The following is a 24,238-nucleotide window of genomic DNA, read 5'->3' on the forward strand; positions in this document are numbered from 1 at the left end:
CTGCATTTTCACCTAAAACCACCAAAAGCACCAAAATGAGAGATCAACACAGGAGTCAATAAACTGCCTCATTCTGGCGACGCGCCTACGCAGACAATCACTCAAAAGTCAAATTCTAATCTTGCAAAAGTTTTAGACTCGCTTGCACTCTCTTAAACTCTTTCTCCCTGGCCCCCGGCTCTCATCTCGACAGTCCATGCAATGGGTGCCTGCCAGTCTACCTTCCGTATGTGGTTTTTTATTGCTGATATCACTATTCATCTAATAGCAACATGGTCCTTCCATGAGCAGCTCTGGCTCTGATCTGATAGTGCTGAACGTTTGTGGGGTGAGAAGGGTTTGGAAGGAGCGCTGCCAGCCCACAGGACCCATATCAGTGACGACGTACTGCTTTGGCACAAGACCACAGCTTTCATCACAGTGAAACTCTATCAGATGTTCTGCGGAGGGTCAGTGGTTCATCCAGAACAGGGCTGTCCAAACTGTTTTCCTTAGGGCCACACACATAAAAATATATGAAGAACTGGGCAACTCAATAGAGCATAGGATACTGCCTCACTTCTAATTCATCATTGTTAGTAAAATCTGTCAAATTCTGGTAAATTACATGTTTTTAATTGGGTATGCCTGAAGAAAAATCCTCCATCACAGCTCTCATTGATGTATTTTCATTTTATTTTTGACAAAAGGTTGGCAGATCAGTCTTTCAGTGACATCTTCTCTGGATGGTGATTTCCTCTTCATCATCCTGTACGAAGGCAGCGTCAAGACGAGAAACAGGATGTCGATGTTTCAAGCTTGTTAACCAAATACATTATTTGGACTTGTTGTATTTGGACTTTGTTGAACACATCAACAAAAGTTTGGTAAAAAAAAAACAAAACAACTTTAATGGTCTGAATTTATTAACTTATTGGCTGCCAATCATTTCCAGAGCAGCCATCCCCACACTGCCAGCGGTTTGAGTATTTTGACTGATCCATCAAGACCCACAGAATATTGTGTTGTATAATTTTGTAAACAACAAAGCTACTGAAACAAAGAGTAGAATCTCTTCTTTCATATGGAAAACCCCCCACAAATGAGGTCTTTAGACACTTAGTGATCCTCCATAGTCTGCCACCCATAGAGGGTCACCAAGCTCATCCAGAGGTCAAAAACCTAATGTCGGCATTTGATCTCAGGGAATAAAACGGCTGCAGCGGAGCCACGACAGTCAGCACATTTCAGAATTTGTCATCGTGCTCAGCATCGACATCGGAGAGGAACCATTGACGTTCTCTGTGGTGGGGCCCTCGTGCCGACACAACTGTGTTCATCACACCTTCACGCTGTGCTGTGTGGCTGCTGGAGGATGATGCAGAGCATTTTGACAGCCTCATCCCTGCTTTCTCACACCTTGGGGCCTACCATAGATGCCATTCCTTCTTGTGTTCACCTACCATTGTTGGAGCACATCAATTGTAACTCCACACAGCTTGTCCCATCTGGTCAGCTGCATCAGACACATCTTCAAAAATGTCCTTATCAGCTGTTATCTTATTTCGACTCTGAAGATCATGCAATTCCCCCATAAGGCAAAACTTATCATCACCTCCCTGCAAAATTAACAGTTCTATTGTATCCTTGGTACCGTCGCTGTTATGACATGCGATCGCGAAAAAAATCGACATCACAAGCTTTATCTGTTGATGTTTCGTGTTAGCCAACAAGTCTTCAAGTCTCCACACAACAGTATTTCTGGGCACGCTGACATTTTCTCCAGGCAAATATTTTCCACAACATTAGTGGCACACTGTTTATGAATTCACATCTGAGAAAGATTTCCTGTGCATGGCAATGAATTGAGCTACTTTGTAAATGGATATTGTTGCATATTCTTGATACATATATTTTTCTTACCAGAAGAAAAAAGGTTGCGCGGCTAGCAGGTTAGCTGTAATTTGCTTAACATGGCCCCAGTCTAGGCTGTGAAGATCTGATGTTTCATTTCATAATGTAGTCCTATTTTTCATCCATCTATTGGTTTCATTTATCCATCCGTTCTCATTGAGACGAGATGTCCACAATCGTCGTCATCATGGGTCTACTGGAGCATGTCCCAGCTGACTGCTGGTGAGAGGCGGGGTACACCCCGGACGCATTGCCAATGCATCACAGAGAAAGATGAAGAACCACTCATGCACACACTCACACTTCAGAACTGATCAATCCACCTAATTTGCATGATTTTCTGGAGGTGGGAGGGCGCCAGAGAAAGGACTGGAACCTGGAACCTTCTTGCTGTGAGGCAACAGTGCTACTCATTACACCACTGTGCTGCCCCCCCCTTGGTTTCAATAAAAAAATATTAATTTTTCCACTTTCATTTCTGAACTTTCTTATGATTTTTTAAATCTCATTTCTGGTGACCCTCTGCACATTTTTTCCTTTGATTACTTGCTTTGTGGAATTTGCTACCTTGTTCAAAACAGCAGCTCCAAATATTATTTAAACTAAGAACTACAATATGGATAAGTGCAAATATTATTTGCAAGTCACTATCCATTATATTTTCATACAGGTCAATTATAAATGGATAATGGAGCGCATTTGGCCAGACAATAAGTGGCTTAAATAGTTTAAGATGTACCTGCATCAGGATCCTGGTTGAAACGAGCGTAGCGGGAGTGTTCCAACGGGGGTAGGCATCGCTCTATTTGTACCCACACGAAGGTTTCTGGGCACAGGAGGTCTGAAGGCCGATACTGCCCCTGGCAAACACAGAAGAGACACAGAGAGGTTTATCCTTCCTGCTAAAACAATTAATCCATCACTGTTTGATTGATCCACTGAAGAACCGATTTGTTATTGAAGCACTTTGATGTAAATAGCAAAGCAACTCTTTTAACACCATAATTCAACATCTTCGTATTTTGTTGGATAAGGGTGTGTAGCTCAGTGGTGGAGCATGTATGTGTCACATGTATGCTGCGGGTTCAAATCCCCAGCATCTGCAGCCCTACAGGGGCACAATCCAGTGTCAACTGCAGGCCGGTCCCAAGCCCAGATAAACGCAGAGGGTTGCAGCGGGAAGGGCATTTTGGGTAAAAAAACCTTGCCAAACAAATATGAGAGTTCATCTAAAATGGAAAAAGGATGACACGCTGTGGTGACCACTAACGGGACAAGCTGAAAGGAAGTTTTTAATATTTTTAATAGATAAATTGACAATGAAAATACTCATTGGCTGCAGACTTTGTAATAGTGATTCCATGTGGTACCAGTGACTCGTCAGGGTTAAGGGTTTGACAAGTTGTAAACTGACCTGAGGGTCAGAACCCAGGCTGAGACCTGGATCAGACTCGAGTTCTGTTGGAGCTCTTTGTTTGAGTCACGTTCTCTGTGTCTGGAGTGTGATGTTGTCTGCAATGCCGGGGAGGAAATGTAAACACACCACCATATTGTAACGCGTTCTTTTGCAAAAAAAAAGGTACAAGTCTGCATTTGACCAAACATTTTGGATGGAAAGTAAACCAAGCTGAACAAAAACAGCTGCGAGGCATAGGAAAGAAATGAGCGAGGGGTTGAATGAACAGAAAGGAGGAGGAGGAGACTCCATTATCAGTGACCTGTGTTCTACCACATGGCTCCGAACAAACAAACTGTCAAGATAGTTCTGTAAACAAGTCGACGCCTGCGACGGCTCTGCTGCACCATCTCAACACACAATAATATTTATAGTTTTTGTGACATTAAACTACAGGACAAAGACTCCCAATTTTCACAAGCAGAAGCTTTATGTTTATGTATAACTGAGGTCAAAAAGCGCTGAAAACTACATGTAGGATTAAAAAAAAAAAAAGATGGCATAAGGTACTCAAAACCAGTGAGACAAAGGAAATACCATGGGATATGCTGCTATACAAGCTCCCTGACCATGACCCATCTGTCAGCGGGCCTATATGGAAAATGCGCTGCCTGTTTTTACATGCAGGATAGGGTGCCATGAAATTGAACAAGGCTGCTCTGACAAATGAAAAACAGAATAATTTGGTGGATATAGTCAAAATCCAGCTTTCCCCCCTCAAGGCGGGGCCCTCATCTCTGGCTGTTCTTTAACTTTGCTCCACAATTAAATAAAGGAGAAAGACCAGAATGTTTTGCTGAATTCACAGCCATGCACAACGTGTACAGGCCAATGCTGAGGTGAGGTCCATGAAGGGAAGAAGCAACTTAGAACAAAGGAAATGACACGAACACGGATTAAGTGCTTCTGCTAACAGATGGATGGAGGGGGAATGCTATACATCTGAAGATACAAGCTGATTGGTCGCTTGCCCAACAACCTACAGCCTTCTGTAACTGTCAGCAAAGTCAGTATGGCATTCACACACTCTACCTCTCCTCTATAGACTCCTTCAACACCACAGTGGGACACATGCCTATACACACATACATGTGCAAGCGCGCACACATGCGCGCGCACACACACACACACACACACACACGCACACACACACACACACACACACACACACCTGCACAGCAGAAGACAGCAAGAAACACATCTCAACATGGAGTATGGAGTGGATGAAGTGTGGAGGAGAGAAACAGCAGAAAGGTGAGAATAAAGTTGGCATCTTGGGCAGAATGAAAACACAGTTGGGCAGATCCTAAAATAACATAATTAAGCATTTATGTTTTATTGTATTTGTTAAAAAAAACAAAAAACCCAATGATGTGCTCAGTGCAGCAGCTGAACTGTCCTAAAAGTTATAAACAGTGCTCTGCTCTCTGTTAGCTCATTGATATTAACTGCTGGACATCCACCTTGAGGCCTTTAGTACAGAGTTTAAGTAGAGAGACTAAGTCACAGTAAAGAGCTGTTGTGAGTGTATGTGAGGTATTTGATGAGACGTCAGATCTGGATCAAAGTAGTTACACCCATGTCTGTTTACGAGACTTTTTCGTAACGTGGCACACCATTATGATCAAGTCCCTGCTGTTGATTATCCCAAGAGGGGCTATTTTCTAACATTGTCACACTTTAGTATTGTTGTAAACAGGAGTTATTTCCAAATAGATTCATTTCCAAAATCTGCCTTTGGAATGCAGCAGCAGAATAATTCTCCACGTAGTGAGCTCTGCAGCCACTGGACCAAATGTAGCCAACTTGGCCATAGTTGATATTTATGGCTTGGAAAGTTTGAACTTTGTGTAAGATGTGATGACACCGGGTAAATAATTTAGTGTTGCTGATGACTGTTAATATTTTCTACCGTAGAGAGATGACAAGAGTCATTAACAATAGTTATCAACCAATCACCAACTTCATCATTTCATGTCATGTCTTAAATGTTTGTACCAAATAACAAAGAAAAGTATCCAGCACAGACAAATGAGCACCATTATGCATCATACCGGTTGAAACCCTAACACTACACACCCTCCCTTGTCCTATGCCAGGAAGATTAAACAGAAAGAGATGGCTCAAGAACCAAAGTTACAAACCAAGCCCGTTCACAGGGCAGACAAACTCTCAATTATAAGAGAGAAAAAGAATGTGGAGAAAGATGGAGACGGAGACAACGCAGCTATCAGTGGTGTGAACAAAGGTGTTTGAAAAGAAAGGAGGAGGAAAGGAAAACCTTGGTGTGCCACAGTCTCGCTGTCGAATTCTTCTTTTTTCATGGGACTGAGAGTGAAGACTGAACTCTCATTTTCTGTATCTTCACTTTCTCCCCTTCCACAAGTTGGCTTGAGTACCCGGTAATTCACATTAACCCAAACATCATCCTTAGCTCTTCTTTAGCCAAGTGTTTTGTGCTGTTAAGTCAGTTTGCTCGCAAAACCATCTCATTATCTAGCAGTTCCTAATAACAACAGAGAGAGTGGTTCTAGTTTCCTTAGCATGATGTGCAGAGCGTAATGGTCAATCTAATAGCTGGAGATGAAATGGTCTACCCCAGTAAATCTATGCTGCTGAGTGGCTGTCAGCTCTGAAAACAGAGACCACAGGAAGTGATATTAACTGCATGTCAATGAACAGAGAGCCAAGTGATGAGTTTTTCTTTTAATGTTACCTTTCAGAGAACCCATCAGCTGCTTGACAGATAACCAGACTGAGGCTTTTCAGATGAAGAACATCTTTTTGGTTTGGTCCTCCTCTCTTCAGTGAGTCTGTTACTCCCTTTCTAAATGGTCAACACCTCATTCACAAACTATCCATCACCATCCCCTCTTGCTTGCCTTCATTTAGGTGCTTGCATGTTCAGACGGATATGGAGGTGAAACTGATGACTGAAATCCTCTGACAGGATTGTTTACAGAGGAAAAAAAGAGAAATTGGGATTAAAAAAAAGTGTAGAAAGAAGGAAACATGTACAAACTGTGGAGGACAAGCTTGGCTTCCATCAGTGTTGTGAGAAATAAGAGGTGAGATATGTGGGAGACGGGAAGGGATGAGAGAAAATTAGGTGCAGATGAGTAAAGTGATGGTATTTACCGTCACTGAGACTTGGACTGAGACAAGCTGATGGAAGCGATAGGAATAGCGTGAGTGCCAGGACAGAGGGGCCCAGCATTGAGAGAGGATGCTCAATGTCTGGAATGAAGAGGGGGGGCTTGGAAAGAGGAAGGTATGTGGGGAGACTGAGGCAGACAGAGGAAACGTAAAGCAATGCATCCAGTAGAAGCCACATAAAGGGAAAAGTTATCTTAATATGGGAACGATGCACTCAGATATTTAAACATATTGTGTTGATGCATGCTTGTTAATCATTGTTTGGAGGAAAGCAATCTTCTACAGTACAGGTTACTCAATGAACAGGATTTTAACGCTCTGGAGGAGAAAATTACTCATTTGAAGAGGTGAGCCCAGTGTAAACGGTAACACAACTACAATCATCGTAAGTAAATAAACATATCTCTTTAGCATGCAATTACATGCAAGTACTCTGTAGGCACATTATCACTTAGCTCGTCAGTGACACAGCATCACTCATTCTTTTCAGGCCACACATACAGATGGAAGGGGGGGTCTGCTATCAGAGTGAACTTCATTATAAACACACAACACACCCTGTCACGTCTGTCCTCTCTCTCACTGTGTACTCTGTCCTCTCTCTCACTGTGTACTCTGCCTCGTTTTTCTCCTGCACCTCAAGATGGGGAGTAATGTTTATGTTCCCTGCATATGACACAAAAGCCATAAATCAGACACATAAATCTTCACTGTAGTTAGGGAATCCTCATGAAACCCTTCATTGCATTGCCTTCTGCTTATTTCTTCCGCCATGCATGACTATGAGTTTGGTATGCAAAGTGTTGAGAAAGTTTTCATGACTAAGAAACAAAGGTGTCTTACTCTTCCATAGTTTGGCCAAACGGCCGGGAAAAAAACAAAACTATTCTCCAAATACCAAGTCACCTCAATTGGCTTCTTCTTTTGACACAAAGGCGTTGCAACTCTAGCCTGGACTATGTCTCCAGATGTCTGAGCCCCTTTGCCTTATTTCTAAGGCTGAGCCCAGCTGCCCTATCATTTTGCCTGCTTGTATCTGCAGTATTTTTCTTTCAGTCACTATACAGAACTCAGTGTGTCCCATAGATTTTTAAGGGTTTATTTTTGGTTCAAGCAAATATCATTTTGTGTTTATGTCAACAAACATTTTCAGGGAATAGGTAGGCCGTTGTACATTATATTCCTCCAGTTTTCTTCATGGCCCTGGTCACATGGTGACTTTAACTGACTTTAACTGTGGTCTAAATACCTCAAGACGCACAATATAATTAATAGTGCATTTGTATTTACTTTTACACCAAACCCTTCAAAATCTGTTTATACAGCCAGGAGAAATATTTCCTCTCCAACAGACAAGATGGGTCTGACTTCACTTTCCTGTGGTTGTGGTGGGTGTAGCGGCGCTTGTGCTTGGTGAAGGGATGGCTTCCATCCCTTCAACACTGGAGTAGCTATTAGCGATATGGCCATTGGCGCCAGGTGGATGTTGTGCAGCAACAGGTTGGGTGGCAGCAGGTGGTGTAATATGTGTGTGTCTTTTTTAAATAAGTACATACATTTTTTAAAAATATTCACTGTTGGAAGCAGAGGGGAGCTGAATCAATGAACAGGCAAGTGAAGTCAATAAAAGATGCTCACAATCTACTGAAATTAAATGTGTGCACATACAAACTTCGCTTACTTTATGTATATGAGATCTTAACAGCCATTTGGGGAATTTTTTTTTACAGATGGCAACACTCACTGTTGTCAGACAGAGCTATCATAGTTCAAAGTTGGGCATGGTGGAGAAAAGAAGCAGGAGCAGTAGTAGTGTCCTCCATCTGCATTACTTCAAATCACATCTGGTGCAGATTTTCACCACTTGAGTTTTCACCCATTCTTCCCTAAACTGAGGTGTCCTGTTGTGTGCATGTGTTACCTCCAAGAAATGCAATGTGCACAATATGTGAATGCAGTCTCAGTGAGTCTATACTTGATATTGTATGAGTATATACTGTACAATCACAGCTCTGTACAGGAAAAGTGTTAAGTTATGTAAGAATGAACTTTGAGTATGATGCACAATGACTCCAGGGGTGTAACACAAGGCTGGCCATTAAGTAGTTGAGGTCACTGATGTTCGACCTAACTCTGTTTTTCTCTGGCAAGTGCATTACTCTGTAGGAGGTTGAACTTGTACATAGTACTTAATGACATATTATGTTGGGATTACATAATTGTCAAACACTATTAGCAGTACAAGGATATTTGACCGCAACTGACAATCATGGTTGCAATTTGACATTTTTAGTATTATTATAGAGAGTTATAGAGAGTTGTAGCCAAGGAGAGGTCTGAACTCACAGGGGCAAACAACGAGACTCAGTATACCCGGCTAGCCCAAGCTAGTACTGTGACCCAAAGTCACACTGAAACCAAGTCAAATAAAACTGAGGATGAAGATGAACAAAGCTCTAACAATAGTGTCCCTATATTATCCTAAGCCTGTTGAAATGCATGAATTCTGCCCAGCCAGAGAGGCATGGCCAGGAGGGTCTCTGGCTGCTGATGGACTTATGTAAACATCACAACTCACACAGGGACACATTCAGCTAGACAAATAGTGAAAATGAAGCAGGCCGGACAGAGGGACACCACCAATGAAAGACGCGTCCAAGTAAGCTGTGCCTCAGAAATAGCAGCCCACACAGACACACTTTCATCACAGTCTGTGACAATATGTTCATAGAAATTTATGTGAATATGTGAATATTGAAGTCTATGTGTGAGTGGCCTGAACATGTCTGGGGTCTGTGCTTGAGGAGATTTATGCTAGCTGCCGCTGTTTAAACAATATAGGCCCACCAAAGCCTTTTCACCCTGCTCAACACATTACCACAGGGCAAACCTTCTAATAAAGTATCCAGGCTAGTAAGACTCCCCCCCTTGGGCCCCGAAACAACGCCCCCAGCCACCCCACTCTATCCAAGCACTCCCTTGCCTGGCTATGCGTCACGGCTCCAAGGATGACAGGTTAATGAGGAGAAAATATTTTTACAGGATCGCATTTCGACTGAGCCCTGAGAACCAATGGCAACACTTTTATGGGCATCAGCTCACAGACTGGGTACTTTTATCTCTTTATCTCCTCGGGTCTTTATGGGCAGGCAAGCTGTTACGCCTGTCTGACACAGACCGCAGCTTTCTGACTTACAGTCAAGAGTTGCAGCCACTAATCTTGGCCTTAAAACACGACCTCAATCTCCTAGCTGCAAAGCTCTCCACCCAAAACCCTGAGTAAATGTCCAACAACATTTATGGAACAAGCTATTTTTTTCCAGTCAAGTTTATCAAATATCTGAAAGCTTTCCCTCGCCAAAAAGAAACCAAGTGTTTCAGACAGAGTGGCGCAGCTGTATCAGGATTGAAAATAAATATCAGTGAAGTTAATGGCAAGGCAAACACCTCAGGCTGGCAGCTCAAGGGTTCTGGATCTACTCAGCATGACACCACCTCCAAACTCTCCTTTTCTCCCTCGTGACCTTCACACTATACCCTTTGCTTCTACCCTTTTGCCACCAGCGAACCCCCACAGTGTTGTCCTTACTCACAAAGCAGGACTGAACCATCTGACCTGACCTCTTGAGCTTTGCTCATTCAGACCCTCACTCTGTCAGCGCTCCTCCTAGGAAGTGCCAAGCAGTGGCAGCCCCCAGACTGTGCTGTAGCCTGTTAATGATTTGTTGAAAAAACAACCATGCAAAGACAAAAGGGGGGGTGGAAAGAGACAATGAAGCATAAAAAGAGAAATTATCAAAAACTTTAAACAAATGTTTCTGCTGAGAGATGCACTGTTGGTGGTCTCCTGTCGAGCTAAATCAAACAAAACTGTTTCTGTCAGAAAGGCTCTAGTTTAAGACGGGGAGGGCTATGGAGCTGGAAAGCAACAAAAGGGGTGTGCTTAGCTTTCAAACTTCACAGAGGTTGAGAATGGGCCTGGTTGGATTTGATCTTATTATGATGGGCACACGTTTTTAACATGAGGATTGTTGGAAAGTAATGCAATTGGCATGGTCCAATAATACCTTTTAAAAAATATTGTTTCATTTGAGGGGGAAAAAACTGTAAAAAGAGAGGGCTGAAAGAAAAATATCTATTACAGTAAATACATGGCTAAAGGCATCAATTTCAACACGGAACACTGCACCCACCAGAGTAACTTTATACCTCGTCTACTTGAGCCACCATGACTTAATGCATCTAACCATGCAGATGTGACAATTGCAGAAATGGGATCCTTACCACTGCCAATCTATGTGCAACCCCTGCATACTCCCTTAGTGATAGCATTAGATTAAATTATCTCAAAATGAAATCAGTGGAAAGTTTGCTCTGCCTGATACCTCTTTCTTTTTCAACCTTTCATCCCAACCAGCATGGTGGCTGGTTTCTTAAAAAACAGTTGCTGAAAGAAAAATGGAAACAAAAAGAGGGACAGAAAGAGAGAAAGGTATGGCTGCACTGTGCCTGGACCTGCATAAGCTCACTTCTATACAAACATTTCTGTTCCCAGTAAGGATTTTAACTATAACTCATCAAATAATGTGAAAAGGCTATAGCGTTTTGTGAACAAAAGTAAAACTACATAAGAGGGGAATTTCCTTGTGTAAATGTACAAAAAATACCAGATACCTCAAACTCACTGTCACTCTTAATCTCCACAGAAGTGACACACAGAATGTGAGGTCACACACATACAAATAACAAGCTGTCAGAATGGACCCGAGTGAAAATAAAATGCATGCAGAGTCCTGATAGCAGCTGCTCTGTGCATTTTAGTATGTTTTAACCTGCAGAAACGAAATTGAAGGTTTGAGGGGGCGATTCATTAGATTAATATAAAATGGGGATTATTAATATTCAAGAGAACATTTTGTTCAAAGCTGATTTCAATGTGTTCATGCATAATCTGTGAGAAAAGGAGGTGGGTTCTTAAATATCAATCATTGGTAACTTTTAAAACATTTCTCTGTGCAGGTGTGCATTTGTGCAATCTGTGAAAATGTACTTTGTCTTGTCCAATTGATCAAAAGGACCAAACCTGTGCAGCAGGTGACAGAAAGACCTGCAGGCACACACTGATTACAGCAAACATTAGCAACAACTGACTGGAACCAACATCACTTTTTTTTTCAACACTCGTATCCTAACATGCTCCTCCACATAATGGCTGACACCTGGATGGATTAATTTCAGGTCCACTAAATTTGAAAGCTTTGGCCATGTTCAGAATTGCTGGCCGTTGCCAGAGAACTGAAGGCTTTTTGATGCTGTTTGTTGTTTGTGGGTGAAGAGGAGCAGCACTGAAAGGGAATGGAGGTGCAGCTGCTGCAAATAGGCTCTGTGAAAGTCAGAGAAGTACTGCTGGGAAAAGAATAATCCTTTTCATCTTACCTCCTTTTCTCATTTGGCACACATTTTGTCACTACTTATTTTCTGTCCCTATGTCCTCTTCCTCCTCCTTTCACTCATTTTGCTCACTCTTTCTTCCTTTCCCTCTGTGGAAAATGTAATGGTTTCCTGGGCTGAGTGTGACATTCTTTCACAGCAAACAATAATACCACTAAGAGCCACTTTACGGAAGTCCATCACTCCCTCACCAACTGGGTACAACTGGGTATCTGTACATGTAAGTGTGTGCATGCCACTATGGCAGAGTACTTTATTTGTTAAAACCAGGTACTAACAGAGTGGCGAGTGGGGGACTGACTCAGTTGTCATCATCAAAGTCCGCTTATTCAGTGATTTAAAATAGCCAAAGCCAACTGGGCACACATACACACACTTCTGCACAGGAATGTAAAATCCTAACAACATAGTGTCGAACGATTACGGGTACTCCTTTATTTCTTCAAAACAGAAGATTGAAATTCATTAAAACAAAGTATAAGAAGCCCTAAGTACATTCCATGAGCTGTTGAAGCTGGTTGGGGGAGTTACAGAAGGACAAATATGGTAACAAAAATATGTGAGATGAAGTGCGGGGTAAAGCGATCATGATTTAAACAGATGTGAACTTACACTCTTGCATCAGAGTCTTGATGTTGTCAGACTTGATGGTGACTTGATGGTGTCAGAGCAAATCACAAGAGTGGGTAATTCATATGACTTTAAGCTAACACATGAGAGGCACTGTGAAAAAAAGAAAGGGAGCAGGGGCAAGACCTTTGGTCCCATCTTGGCTCCAACAGCTTCACCTTCTGCTCTCTACAGCTCGACATCAGAAGGCTGGGATGGACCAGGGTGGGCCAAAAGACCAAGGACAGGAACTAGGAGCAGGATGTTACATGTAACCCTGAACCCACCAGCCAAACCCGCAAAGGCTTTGAGAGAGGCTACCGCCCAGGCTTTGAGGACAAAAGAGAGGGTACGATGCTGGCCGAGAAGCCCCCTGTTCCTGGCTGGACTTCAAGTCTTCTAGGAGCTTTTAGGCTGTGTTAAGGGACCTTTCCAGGTCTCGGCACCAATCAGAAGCTTTTAAAGCCATCACATTTGGAGTTCTTTTCTTGTGGATGCTGAGACAACCTGGCAGCAACAACTGTACTCATCTAAGAACTCTAGAATATTTCAAAATAGAAACAGATAAGAGAGAAAAGCATCAGCTCACGCTCTACACAGCAATACAGGCAGGAGGAAAGTGACTAACAAAGGAGAGGGTCAGGTGGACGCTCAACAAAGTGATCCCTTATAATAGTTTTTAGAAGACTTTATAATCACTATAAATCACCTTTCACAATGTCTCTAGCGCCAGTTGCATCAACAATGGCACTGCATTGTCCCTCAAGGAAAGACATTGTTTTATAGACCAGGAGTGTCAAAACACATTTTCACCGAGGGCCACATGAGCATAATGGCTGTCCTAAAAGGGCCAGATGTAACCAATAAATCTAACTAAATCCAACTAAATATTATGTAAAATAAATGTAACTACTCCTTAATGTTAAATAACTTATTTATTACTTATTGAAGTTACAAACATTACAATTGAACATTAAAAAATCTGTTTTAATATGTCAGGTTATGAAACCCACAGAACTCCACCAAAGATCAAACTAAGCCAATGAATGAATACAAATAACATCAAACACACGTTAGGACATTAACTTTATTCAAAAAGTTTGTGTCAAAGTTAAAATGGGCTTAATTGCTGTATTATGGGAGATGCAGTTTTTGGTCAGAGCACACTTTTGACCTATTTATTTTTAGACACTCTGACCTTTTATGCTCTCACAGGCCACACAAAATGATGTGGTGGGCCACATTTGGCCCCCGGGCCTTGAGTTTGCCACATGTGGTATCGACCATCGTGCGAATCTCTCCAGAGAGGAAGCCATTTCTCGACAGACAAATATTTTATTAGTATTTTAGTATACTCTCAACATATGGGGGCAATTAAAGCTTTAACTAAAATTACTACATTAGCACAGATGAACTGATCATAGTTCTATTATTTTATTAATTACTTTAAAAGCATTCACTTACAAAACCTTTGTTGTTTTTTTAACCACTCATTGTGGGAAAACTGTTCACTGGTGTCACCATGTGGTGACAATAACGACATAAATATTGATGAAGGGCCAATTTGAAAAGCACAGCTGGACACTCAACATCCTCACAGATTCCTGAGGTTTAATTCACCGATTTAATCTGTTTTATGTGATTATTTCATATTATGGTAAAGCAACTGTTGACAACGGAAACATAAATGATAGTGTTGAGAACAACCAACAAGTTTACAAGCTGACAATCATTCAGTTCAATTAGGTTTTGGCATGGTGTGAGGAGGTGGGTGGTTGCAGGTAAAATGAGAGTAGGAGTGCTGTTTGAGGGGTTTGACTGGCGTCCAGCAGGGTTCAAGGGCTGCTGTTTTGGACCATAAAGAGGCAAGCAGCAGGCCTAAGATCCCGAAACCGGTAATCCTCCAGAACAATAACAGTGGAGTTTAGTGGCTCCCTATCCTAGCGACTTCAACAATTCCAGAGAATGTGTGCATTAATGAACTACTTGGACAAATATGCAAATTACACAACAGAGCAAGGCACTGTGCATGTATTGAGAGTGAATTTGAGTGCGGGTGTTTTTCTGTGGGAGAGTGGGAGCCCAAAGGTGGGAACTGGGCAACCTTGTCACCCTTGTTCTGTGTTCCTCCTCAAGAGTAAAATAGGAAGAAGTGGGGACACTGAGAACAAGATGCTGCAATGACAAACAGACAAGAACAGATATGGGGGTTTCGGGGTGTAAATGCCTCTGAAGGGGTGTGTGTGGTGGTGTGACAACGGCGTTCAGACAGTGTCATCGAGATTCCTCACACGGTCACATAAACAGAGCAAACAAACTCGCATACAAAATGGCCCATGCCCAAACAAGATGTAAATGGATTAAAAAAAGATGTGGCATGAAGCCATAATTCCCCAAACAACATCAGTCACCCATGAACTGAAGACTGAGCTCTGGGAACATTTGAATGAAATGACAGTGGAATTAATACATGAATGGTAAATCTTGGCTAAGCTAATGAACTTGGAAAAGATCCTGTCATTCTCCATCCTACTGAAGCTCTAGATCTTCAAGTGCTGTTTAATGTGAATGGGAACATATCTGTGAATAGAAACCCTGCGCGGACATGTTATGCATTTGTGTGAATTTCTACACAGTACATCGACTGCACTGGAGTAGAAAAAGTGCATATGTATGACTCTAAATGTCTTGGTTCTGAGTTACAGTTGCCATCACCACAGTGACCTTTCCCTCAACCTCTAATGTCTTCAGCAGCCTTGCTCATTCCTCCTCCTCTCTTCCTTTTTTCCTCCTCCCCGTCTCCATATGTCTGTACTAGTATTCACTCAATCTAATTCACTTACATTTGTCATTGTTGTTGTAATAAACTTTAAGCTTGAGTATATAATGCATTTGAATGTTCATGTAATCTTGACCACATCAAAGGATCTCCAACAGGACATTTGATCAGTCTGTTGATAGTTTTACGGGAATGTTATCTTTAACCTATGGCTGAACCAGTTAGAAAATGCTTTTCTTCAGGTACACTTGATTTGTGTCATTGTACCGGTTATATTTATGGACATACAAATCCCAAATTGAAATCAGTTGACAACAAGTGTCAGCATTTGTATACAAATGAAAGAAATGCACATATGCATTGAGGCCTGTGCACCAATAGTATGGAAGTATGGAAAGACAGTATTGAAGAAAAAAAATTGTGGGGATTCATCATCTCAGCTGGAATAATCAATTGTTCTCATGAAGACGGAAACCTATATCATGCAAAAGTAATCAGAGGACCAAACCACTTTGGTCACCAGACCATGAGCGGTTCAGACAGAAAGGTGATAGAAAGAGACAGATGTAAATAGTGTGTGAGAAGGGGTCAACATACTGACTTTGACATTAAAGTGCTCTCTAATGTCTCCTTGTTGGACAACTAGCTGGACAGGCAGCTCCGGAGGATCCGAGTGGACAAGTTCAGTGGGCTCAGAGACTGCCGCGTCTTTATTTATTCACTGAACAACTGAGTTCTGGATGTCGCCATTCAGATGGGCTCATCTCATTCTAGGCCGACAGATATGCATCTCTGTGTGGTAAGACTCATGGTGGATTCTTGTGTGTATACATCAACAAGAAATTGTGTAAAAACTCATTCCTCGTCTACATTTACTGCACATTGTGGGTGCTTTGTTAACTGTATGAAGCAATTGGTTGCCAGACTTTGACAGGAAAACTGCAGTCAGTCTGTATCAGCAGCAGAATCACTGACACCATCACACTGAAACCTGGGGCCCCCCCGGCTGAGTGCTCAACCCATTACTGTTAACCCTGCTGATTATGGACATGCTGCAATGCACAACATGAACCACATTAAATTTGTTAATGACACAAATGTGGTGTGTTTCCTCAGCAACAACAAGGAGGAGTCTCTGAATGTCGACCAAACGAGATCGCTGTTGGCGTCAAAGAACTTCTCTGCAGTAACGGGCTCTGGCATTTAAACGTGTTAATTCATACTTGAGTATGAATTCACATAGCCGAAAAGAAAACAACACACTATATTAACATATAATCAAGTAAAATACTATACTTAAGGTTAATGCTGCACATCCATTAAAGCAGGTTACAGTTCACTGCAATTAGAGCAGAGAATAGGACATTATGCTGTGTGTTCTTTATGGTGTATGTGAGAATCAGAATGCTTTTATTGTCATCATACAAAATGTATAACAAAAATTCAAAAGACAATTCTGATGGTGAAAAACAAAGGTAAGAAAAACAAAAATAATTAATAATAACTGCAAATTATATTATTATACAGTATATATAATAATTACAATCTCAGGAATGTTTAATACTTGCATGAAACCATGTAAAAATATCAAAGCTATTTAAGTCATTTATGTGTAATAATAATAACAATAACAATAATAATAATAAAAATAATAATCATCATCATCCTTTATTAATCACCCATAGTGGAAATTATTTTTCCACTGTGACTTACTAATCACATGTGGAATCACCGTCGTACAACAGTAAAAATCACAGGCATGAAACATGAAAACGCTGTCCATGTCAACGTGCAATAACATACCTTATACCGCATCTTGGGACATGAGTGGATGTAAAAGCCCATGTAGTAGTAGGACAGCTTGGGGGACTGTTTCTGCAGCTGCCTGGTGAAGGCGATCTCCCTGCAGCAGAAACAACACAGACATCTTTTCAGAGGCCCTTTCAGAAAAGGCTCAGTCTTCATGCTGTCAGAGAACCCACACTGCACTGCAGTTCTTGTTATTGCTTCTTACAATGATGGCTCACTCCTGCACAATACTCTTCTCTAGCTGATCCTATACGGAGATGCTGTACTGCAGCTCAGTTTTGTTTTGTTTTTCATTTCAGACCATAATAATCATGATCACAATTTTCCAGAGTAAAATAGGTGACAAAACATTGACATTTGAGTTTTATATGTAAATGTATGCACAGCTTGTTGGATTTTATAATCATGCATATATGCATAACATGACCTAAAAATTAAAGTTCAGCAGCTAACTTGCAATGTGTTTTAGCAACAGGTTAGTATATTAACAGCATAGAAACAGGGGCATAAATAAACTCAGCTATCAGCTCTGACTGGCTCCTTTGCAGAGGAAGTAAACTCCCACACTAAAAAGACAGCTTTTCTTGGTCTCATTTCATTACACAACAAAAACAACTGCCTTCTCTCTATCGGCACTGAGCCCTCAAACAGAAAAGAAGGTGGTGCAGAAAGAGGGCGAGAGCGTGTAAAATTAAGATTTAGAACCTGAAAGATTTATACAGCTTCTTCAAATACAGTAAATGTCTTGCCTGCTTTACTTTTCCCCAATAGTTTCTTCCTTAATTGCATCCTCTTTCTAAAAGCCTATTTTCCTCTTTCCATCTGCCGTTTCCTTCATTATTCCATAACTACATTCCAGCTACTCTTTATTCTCCCTTTTTGTTTCTCTCTTCCTTCCACCCTCTGTGGTTCACTCACCTAAAAGAAGGGGGAGAATTCCCTTTCTCACAAACTTAAGAGAGAGAGAAAGAGAGAAAGAGGTCTTAAAATAAAATAGATTCACTGAAAAATAAGACACGGGACAAAGCAGACCGAGCGAGGGAGGGGGACAAACAGGGAGAAAGAGAGCAGGCGGAGAATATAAAAGAGGAGGGTCAAGAGAGAGAAAGGGAGGGAGAAGAGAGGCAGCTAGAGCGAGGTGCTAGAAGGTCACCCGCTTGCTGCCAGGTTCCTGGGTTCCCATCCCCTCTCCACAAAAGCACCCGGCAGCTCTGAATTGGGGGGGGAGGAGGGTCAAGAGAGGTGAGGGCCTCATTCACAAAAAGCTCTGCAGCCCCCCTCAATTGAGGCTTCACACCCCCCACCTCCAGCCCATGGCAGCAGCAGCTTGAGTCCACCATTATACCCTCTTCAGCCATCTGACACTCTAGCACAAGCCAATTATCAAGCCCTCTGCTCCTGCACAGCTTCCCTCATACTGATGTGCTCTCTCACACACACACACACACACACACACACACACACACACACACACACACACACACACACACACACACACACACACACACACACACACACACACACACACACACACACACACACACACACACACACACACACACACACACACACACACACACACACACAGATACACAAAGCAACCAAAATAGTCAAAATAGTGCATGCCACCAGGTGCTGATCGCACTTTCATGTATATGTGGAAAGATTTCTTTACCTAAAATGCAATAACGGTGATGATTTTCAATTTGTATAATTCTGATTGATTTTGTAATGATGTGAAGCAATCAGCAGCTCAGCAATCAATTTGCCGAACATATCAATTTTAAACTCAATCCATGTATTAGTTTTAAAAAATTAGAGATGTTTCAAACCAATCGACAGCACTTCAATTCGGACCAATCAGGCGATTTTGATGGATCAGTATTATCTAAATTTCATCTGATCCGTTTCCAATGACTACTTTATTTAAGTATAATAATCTTAGATTTAAAAAAAAATACTGAATAACATATAACATATATTTAAGGACCAAGGGCGACACAACACAATCAGGACATCCCATCATAAAGGGATCCTGCACACAGGGCTCCTCCTCCAGTCCTGTAGAGGAAGTTACACTCCTATGTCATTTCTCAACACCCCCAACTCCTGTTTCTACAACTTACACACACACACACACACACACACACACACACACACACACACACACACACACACACACACACACACACACACACACACACACACACACACACAAATGTAAAATATCAAAATACAAACAGTAATATTATTCTTGTGCTTAACATGCATTTATCCAGTCACAGACCATACAGAAATGTTTAAAAAAAAAAACTACTAAAATTCACATCTTTCCATAAGCTTTTAATGACTTTTTACTCTGAAAAAGTGAAAGGCTGCTACTTTAAAAACCAATTCTGCCATGAATAGTAAAGGTTTGTTGATCGGTTTGTGCAATCTGGAAATTTTGGACAGCGTCAGCGGGTCAAGAAGCTTAGGGAGTGTCCAGACCTGATCAAAGGCCTGGGCTCTGGTGTCTGTAAACAAGAAGGAGGATTTCAGTCCGCTGGCTCACTTCTCTGAGACCTCCTCCACACACCGAGCACTCTGTGTAACTCCTGGAGTCAGACTTTAAAGATAATAATTGATGTGGAGCTGCGTGTTTATGATGACCAGGACGCTCCCTCCATGAGAGCAGGGCCTGTCCGTCCTCACTGCTGGCCCGACCCAGTCTGGGACCGTTCACGCACACACAAGCACTTAAAATCTAACACCTGTACATACTGACTTTGAAGAGTAAATCACACAGCATCCTACATAAGTGAAGAAGTATTTTAAAAGGATTTTCTCACATTATTGAGTTACATTTTACAGGAAACACAAGATACGTATGCTTTGTGTGTGTGTGTGTGTGTGTGTGTGTGTGTGTGTGTGTGTGTGTGTGTGTGTGTGTGTGTGTGTGTGTGTGTGTGTGTGTGTGTGTGTGTGTGTGTGTGTGTGTGTGTGTGTGCGCAAGATCTCTGCGTTGTTCTTGGCGGGGAGAGCTGTCCACTAAACCAGACAGAACATTGCCTCGACCAATCAGGCAAAAAGAACTACGTTTACACAAATTGCAGTAGTATGGTGCTTACAGTGTGCAGGTCTGAGGAAAGATAAAAATTTGGGAGGTGGCGAAAAGATCAAGAGCCAGGGAGTGAGCAGGTTAAGAGGAGGGTAAATGAAAGGGGGGAAATAGAAGAGAGAACAAAGAAAGCAACTGCAATGAGAGGCAAAGTAATTCCTCTTCTGGAGGGGCCACAGGTTTCATTTGACAAATCCCTACGCAACAAACGTTAAGACAAAGTAAATGATCATAGTATCACCAAATCCTTTTTCTATCTTCATTCACGTTCGCCATGTCTCTACCTGCACTAAATGTTTCCACAATTCTAAGATGACTTGAACAAACAGAAGAGATGGTGTGGCTGGTCTTGAGTCCTGGCAACCAACCTGAGAGCAGAGTAGGATCCCAGAGACAGTGAGGCAAAGTCTGGGTGGTAGTACAGGTAGACGGAGGACACACAGCTGGGCAGGATATCGATCACCCCCACCGCCACAATGCGTCCATCCAGCAAGTACTGCTGGTGGAAGGATCCGTAGCCCACCTCCGGCCCATCTGGAGAAAATTCAGCCTGTGGAGAAAGAGAGGAACCCTAAGAGGACGTGGTCACGAGGAAAAACAAGAACCAATGCAGATTGCAACATCCCGTGATACCCCTGAATTTAACATTTTACCCTGACCTACTTGCATAGGTCATAGATCAAAGCACTAGCTTTGATCTATGGTCGCTGGCCTTCTCCCTCGTCTTTCTTTCTTATCCGGTTCCTGAGTGTACAAAAGTTAAAACTCGACCTTGACCTAGTTTCTCAAGGCCATCACCTCATTATCATCCCCTTTGCCGCCTGAGTAATGTGATTTTTGTTTCCTCTTTCTATCTGCAACAGTTGTGAAGATATTTGGTGGACTAACGACGATTACAACACATCACCGCTTTGAAGCGGGACGTAACCAAAGTACGACTCTGGCGTATGACACAGTCAGAATGTCAAACACATAAAACACAGTGGAGGGGGAAAATGTTGGATTTAATGAGACTGTTTGCACTTTATTCACACATCTACTTTGTCGTCTGCGCACGCACACACACACACACACACACACACACACACACACGCACACAAACCTGTGTGACGGTGCCTTATGAGCTGGGCTTTCCCTGCCAAGCCTCACGCATTATGTGTGGGGGTGTACAGTAGCCTCACGTTCAGCCTACTAATGGCTCCCAAATGTGGAGCAAGAGCAGAAGCACAGAGTGGGGAGAATGTGTGTGTGTGTGTGTGTGTGTGTGTGTGTGTGTGTGTGTGTGTGTGTAGGGGGGGGTGACCCACAGAAACACTCCAGGAGAGGACTTTTTAATAAAAGACCCTGCATGAGCAAAATCCATTTGACCGGCGGTGGAGTGCTGCCAAGCTTTCCCCTATACGTCTGCGTCTGCTCTCACCATGTGGCATGAAAGAATGTGGGTGTAGATGTACGCCCGCATGCTTGAGTCTACTCCATTAATAAAACAGTTAAGTGTTTGACACACCGTGCGTTTTTCTGAAGGATCAACATGCTGGGTTTTTCAATCAAGTCACTTGAATGCTTTTCTTGCGGAGGCTTAAAACGAGAGGAAAGACGTTCAGGTTAAAAGTCATATTATGCCAGGGTATTGGTGTGTGTGTGTGTGTGTGTGTGTGTGTGTGTGTGTGTGTGTGTGTGTGTGTGTGTATGTCTTTCTTCAGTGCATGAGTAACAGGATCCTCCTCCTTCACTAACATTCATCTGGACCTAGTTAAGAAGCGCAGACACTGCTAGTTATCACAACACTGAGAGACTTAGCTCGCTAATCCATTGCGCCACTGAGCCACACTCAGGCCGTATTAAACCTGAACAAATGGAAACAAACACACGTACACACACACACACACACACACACACACTGTAATTCTCTGACCATCGCCTATAGAAGGACTGCGTTCCGCATTCCTCACCATCAGTTTTCAGTAAAAATAATTGTTTTTGTCGACCTCGGGCGTTTGAACACTCAGGTCTGATTACCTGTCTAACACCATGCACACCAGTCCATTTATATTTGTGTTCATGTGTAGTTAACTGGGTGAGAAGGTATGATTAAATTGTCTAATGGTGGCTCCACATCAGTAGACATATGATACGAGACAGAGATGATGGGGTTTACTGCACATTAGCTCGGTGACTGGCAGGCGGGCAATAAAGGAGGAAAGAGTCCAGAAAAAAAAAAGTTATTTGAGGCTGGGGTTGTTGAGGGGTAACAGGCACCACATCTGGAGCAAGTACAGCATTCTGTGTGGCTGTGTGTGCGTGTGCGTGTGCACGAGTGTGTGCGTGTGCTATTTCTTGGCACCAGAACACTGGAGGCTTTGTTAGAGCCTCCTTTGTGTCATGAGATGTAAGTAAAAAAGAAATCACACAAGGTGATCAGTGCGTGTGATACAGGGAAGGTTTTTCTCACCCCACCTTCAGTAAGTATATATGATTGAGCACAATTATATGAAAACAAATGCCAGTTCAATGGAAGCGATGGCTGTCTACGTTTGTTTATAAGTTCATTCCACATTCAAGGCCGATCTTGTCTGACTGACCCGTGCGTCACCTCAGACGACAGCTTAATGGTTGTGTCCTTGCCACCGTGACAACAATCTAAACATTCTCTGGAACACTTAAAACCACCCAGAGCCTCTCCTGCAGCCCCAAATCGCTCTCATATGGCCTAAACATCAGGCCATGTGAGCAGAGCACTTGACAAAACAGGGTGGTGGTGCGCTGCTTGGTAGAAACATTAAGGTAGACTTGAAATATAGCACATTCTGATCTGGACTAATGGGGTCTGAGACAAAGAGTAAAGGCAAAGTGGACATAGGAAGTTCAGGTACGTCACTGATTAATGGAATCAGTCTCTTTATTCTGCTCTAAAGCAACAATATAGAGAAATAGTTCACGTAGGCAAAAATCTCACAAACATAAAACATCTGTATATTTGCCCCGCCCCTCCGAGCCAATCAGGCGAAAAGGCAAAAGATCTGCTGCATGAAATTAGATTTCTACACCAGCAAAAAACAACTGACTTAAAAAGTATTGAAATTTAACCTCATTACTAATGATCTGTACAATACTGACCCCTCCAGAACAAACAGGAAACCTGTAAAAATGAATTTCATCACCATCACCATCATCATCTGCATTACGATACAAATTTATTTCATGTTTTGGATATTACTTTATTGGTTCATTTTGTCTCATATAAAGTGAAATTTTATGAAATGCTAATGATGAGAGCTTTCTCATTGCTAATACATTATTGGGTGTAGACAGACCAGCGTGACTGCATTGCACCAACATATTTGATATAAAATATGTAAAATATTGATCAGATGTTACAGTTTGAACATTCAGTCCCATGAAAATCCATGAGGAACGGATTCAAAGTCTGTTTAAAAAATAGTTTTCTCATGACAGAATGGACAAACTCATGTCTTATGGGGAGCGCTGGTGGCTGGGTTCCATTCTGCTCATAACCCTTTGCTGCATGCCCTCCCAGCCAATATTTCTCTCCTTTGCATCTCACATCTCTTCGGCCGTCCCTTCAAATTAAAAGCTTATACTTTCAAAAAGACTGTCTTTTGTCATGAGGTTAAATATGATTTTCATCCCCAGTCATACTAAAAACATATGTGGCTTCTTCGTTCACTTGTCCTCTATGCATGTTCATTAAAGCTAACCACTGTGGATAAATAGCATAGCCAGTCTATAAATGACTGGATCGCTGTTAATTGCTTTAGGGTGAAAATCAAATCATGGAAGGATGTTAACCATGTTACCACTTGTTTCCATGCTAAACATAAGTTCTGTGAAAATCAGCTGTGCTGGGTTATTAGACTACCTGAGGCGGTGATGCTGTTACGGTTCTGGCACAGACCAGCAACATATGTTTGAAATAACACATTTTTAACTCTCTCCTTCTTGCTTTCACACGTACATCTGAACA

General features: G+C 42.1%; 1 protein-coding gene across 5 annotated transcripts in view; it reads right to left on the reverse strand.

Moving 5' to 3' along the window:
- LOC137603343 (arginyl-tRNA--protein transferase 1) overlaps positions 1-24,238 on the reverse strand; it is a 53,283-nt gene that overhangs the window by 7,129 nt on the left and 21,916 nt on the right. For all 5 annotated transcript variants that reach the window (XM_068326666.1, XM_068326667.1, XM_068326668.1 and 2 more), the window contains 3 exons: positions 20,622-20,803; positions 17,148-17,247; positions 2,633-2,753 (listed from right to left, as the gene is read on the reverse strand). In XM_068326666.1, the coding sequence (XP_068182767.1) occupies positions 2,633-2,753; positions 17,148-17,247; positions 20,622-20,803 (403 nt within the window). The remainder of the gene's footprint in view (positions 1-2,632; positions 2,754-17,147; positions 17,248-20,621; positions 20,804-24,238) is intronic.

The sequence above is a fragment of the Antennarius striatus genome, chromosome 11 (genome assembly GCF_040054535.1).
Source record: "Antennarius striatus isolate MH-2024 chromosome 11, ASM4005453v1, whole genome shotgun sequence".
Classification (NCBI taxonomy): Eukaryota; Metazoa; Chordata; class Actinopteri; order Lophiiformes; family Antennariidae; genus Antennarius; species Antennarius striatus.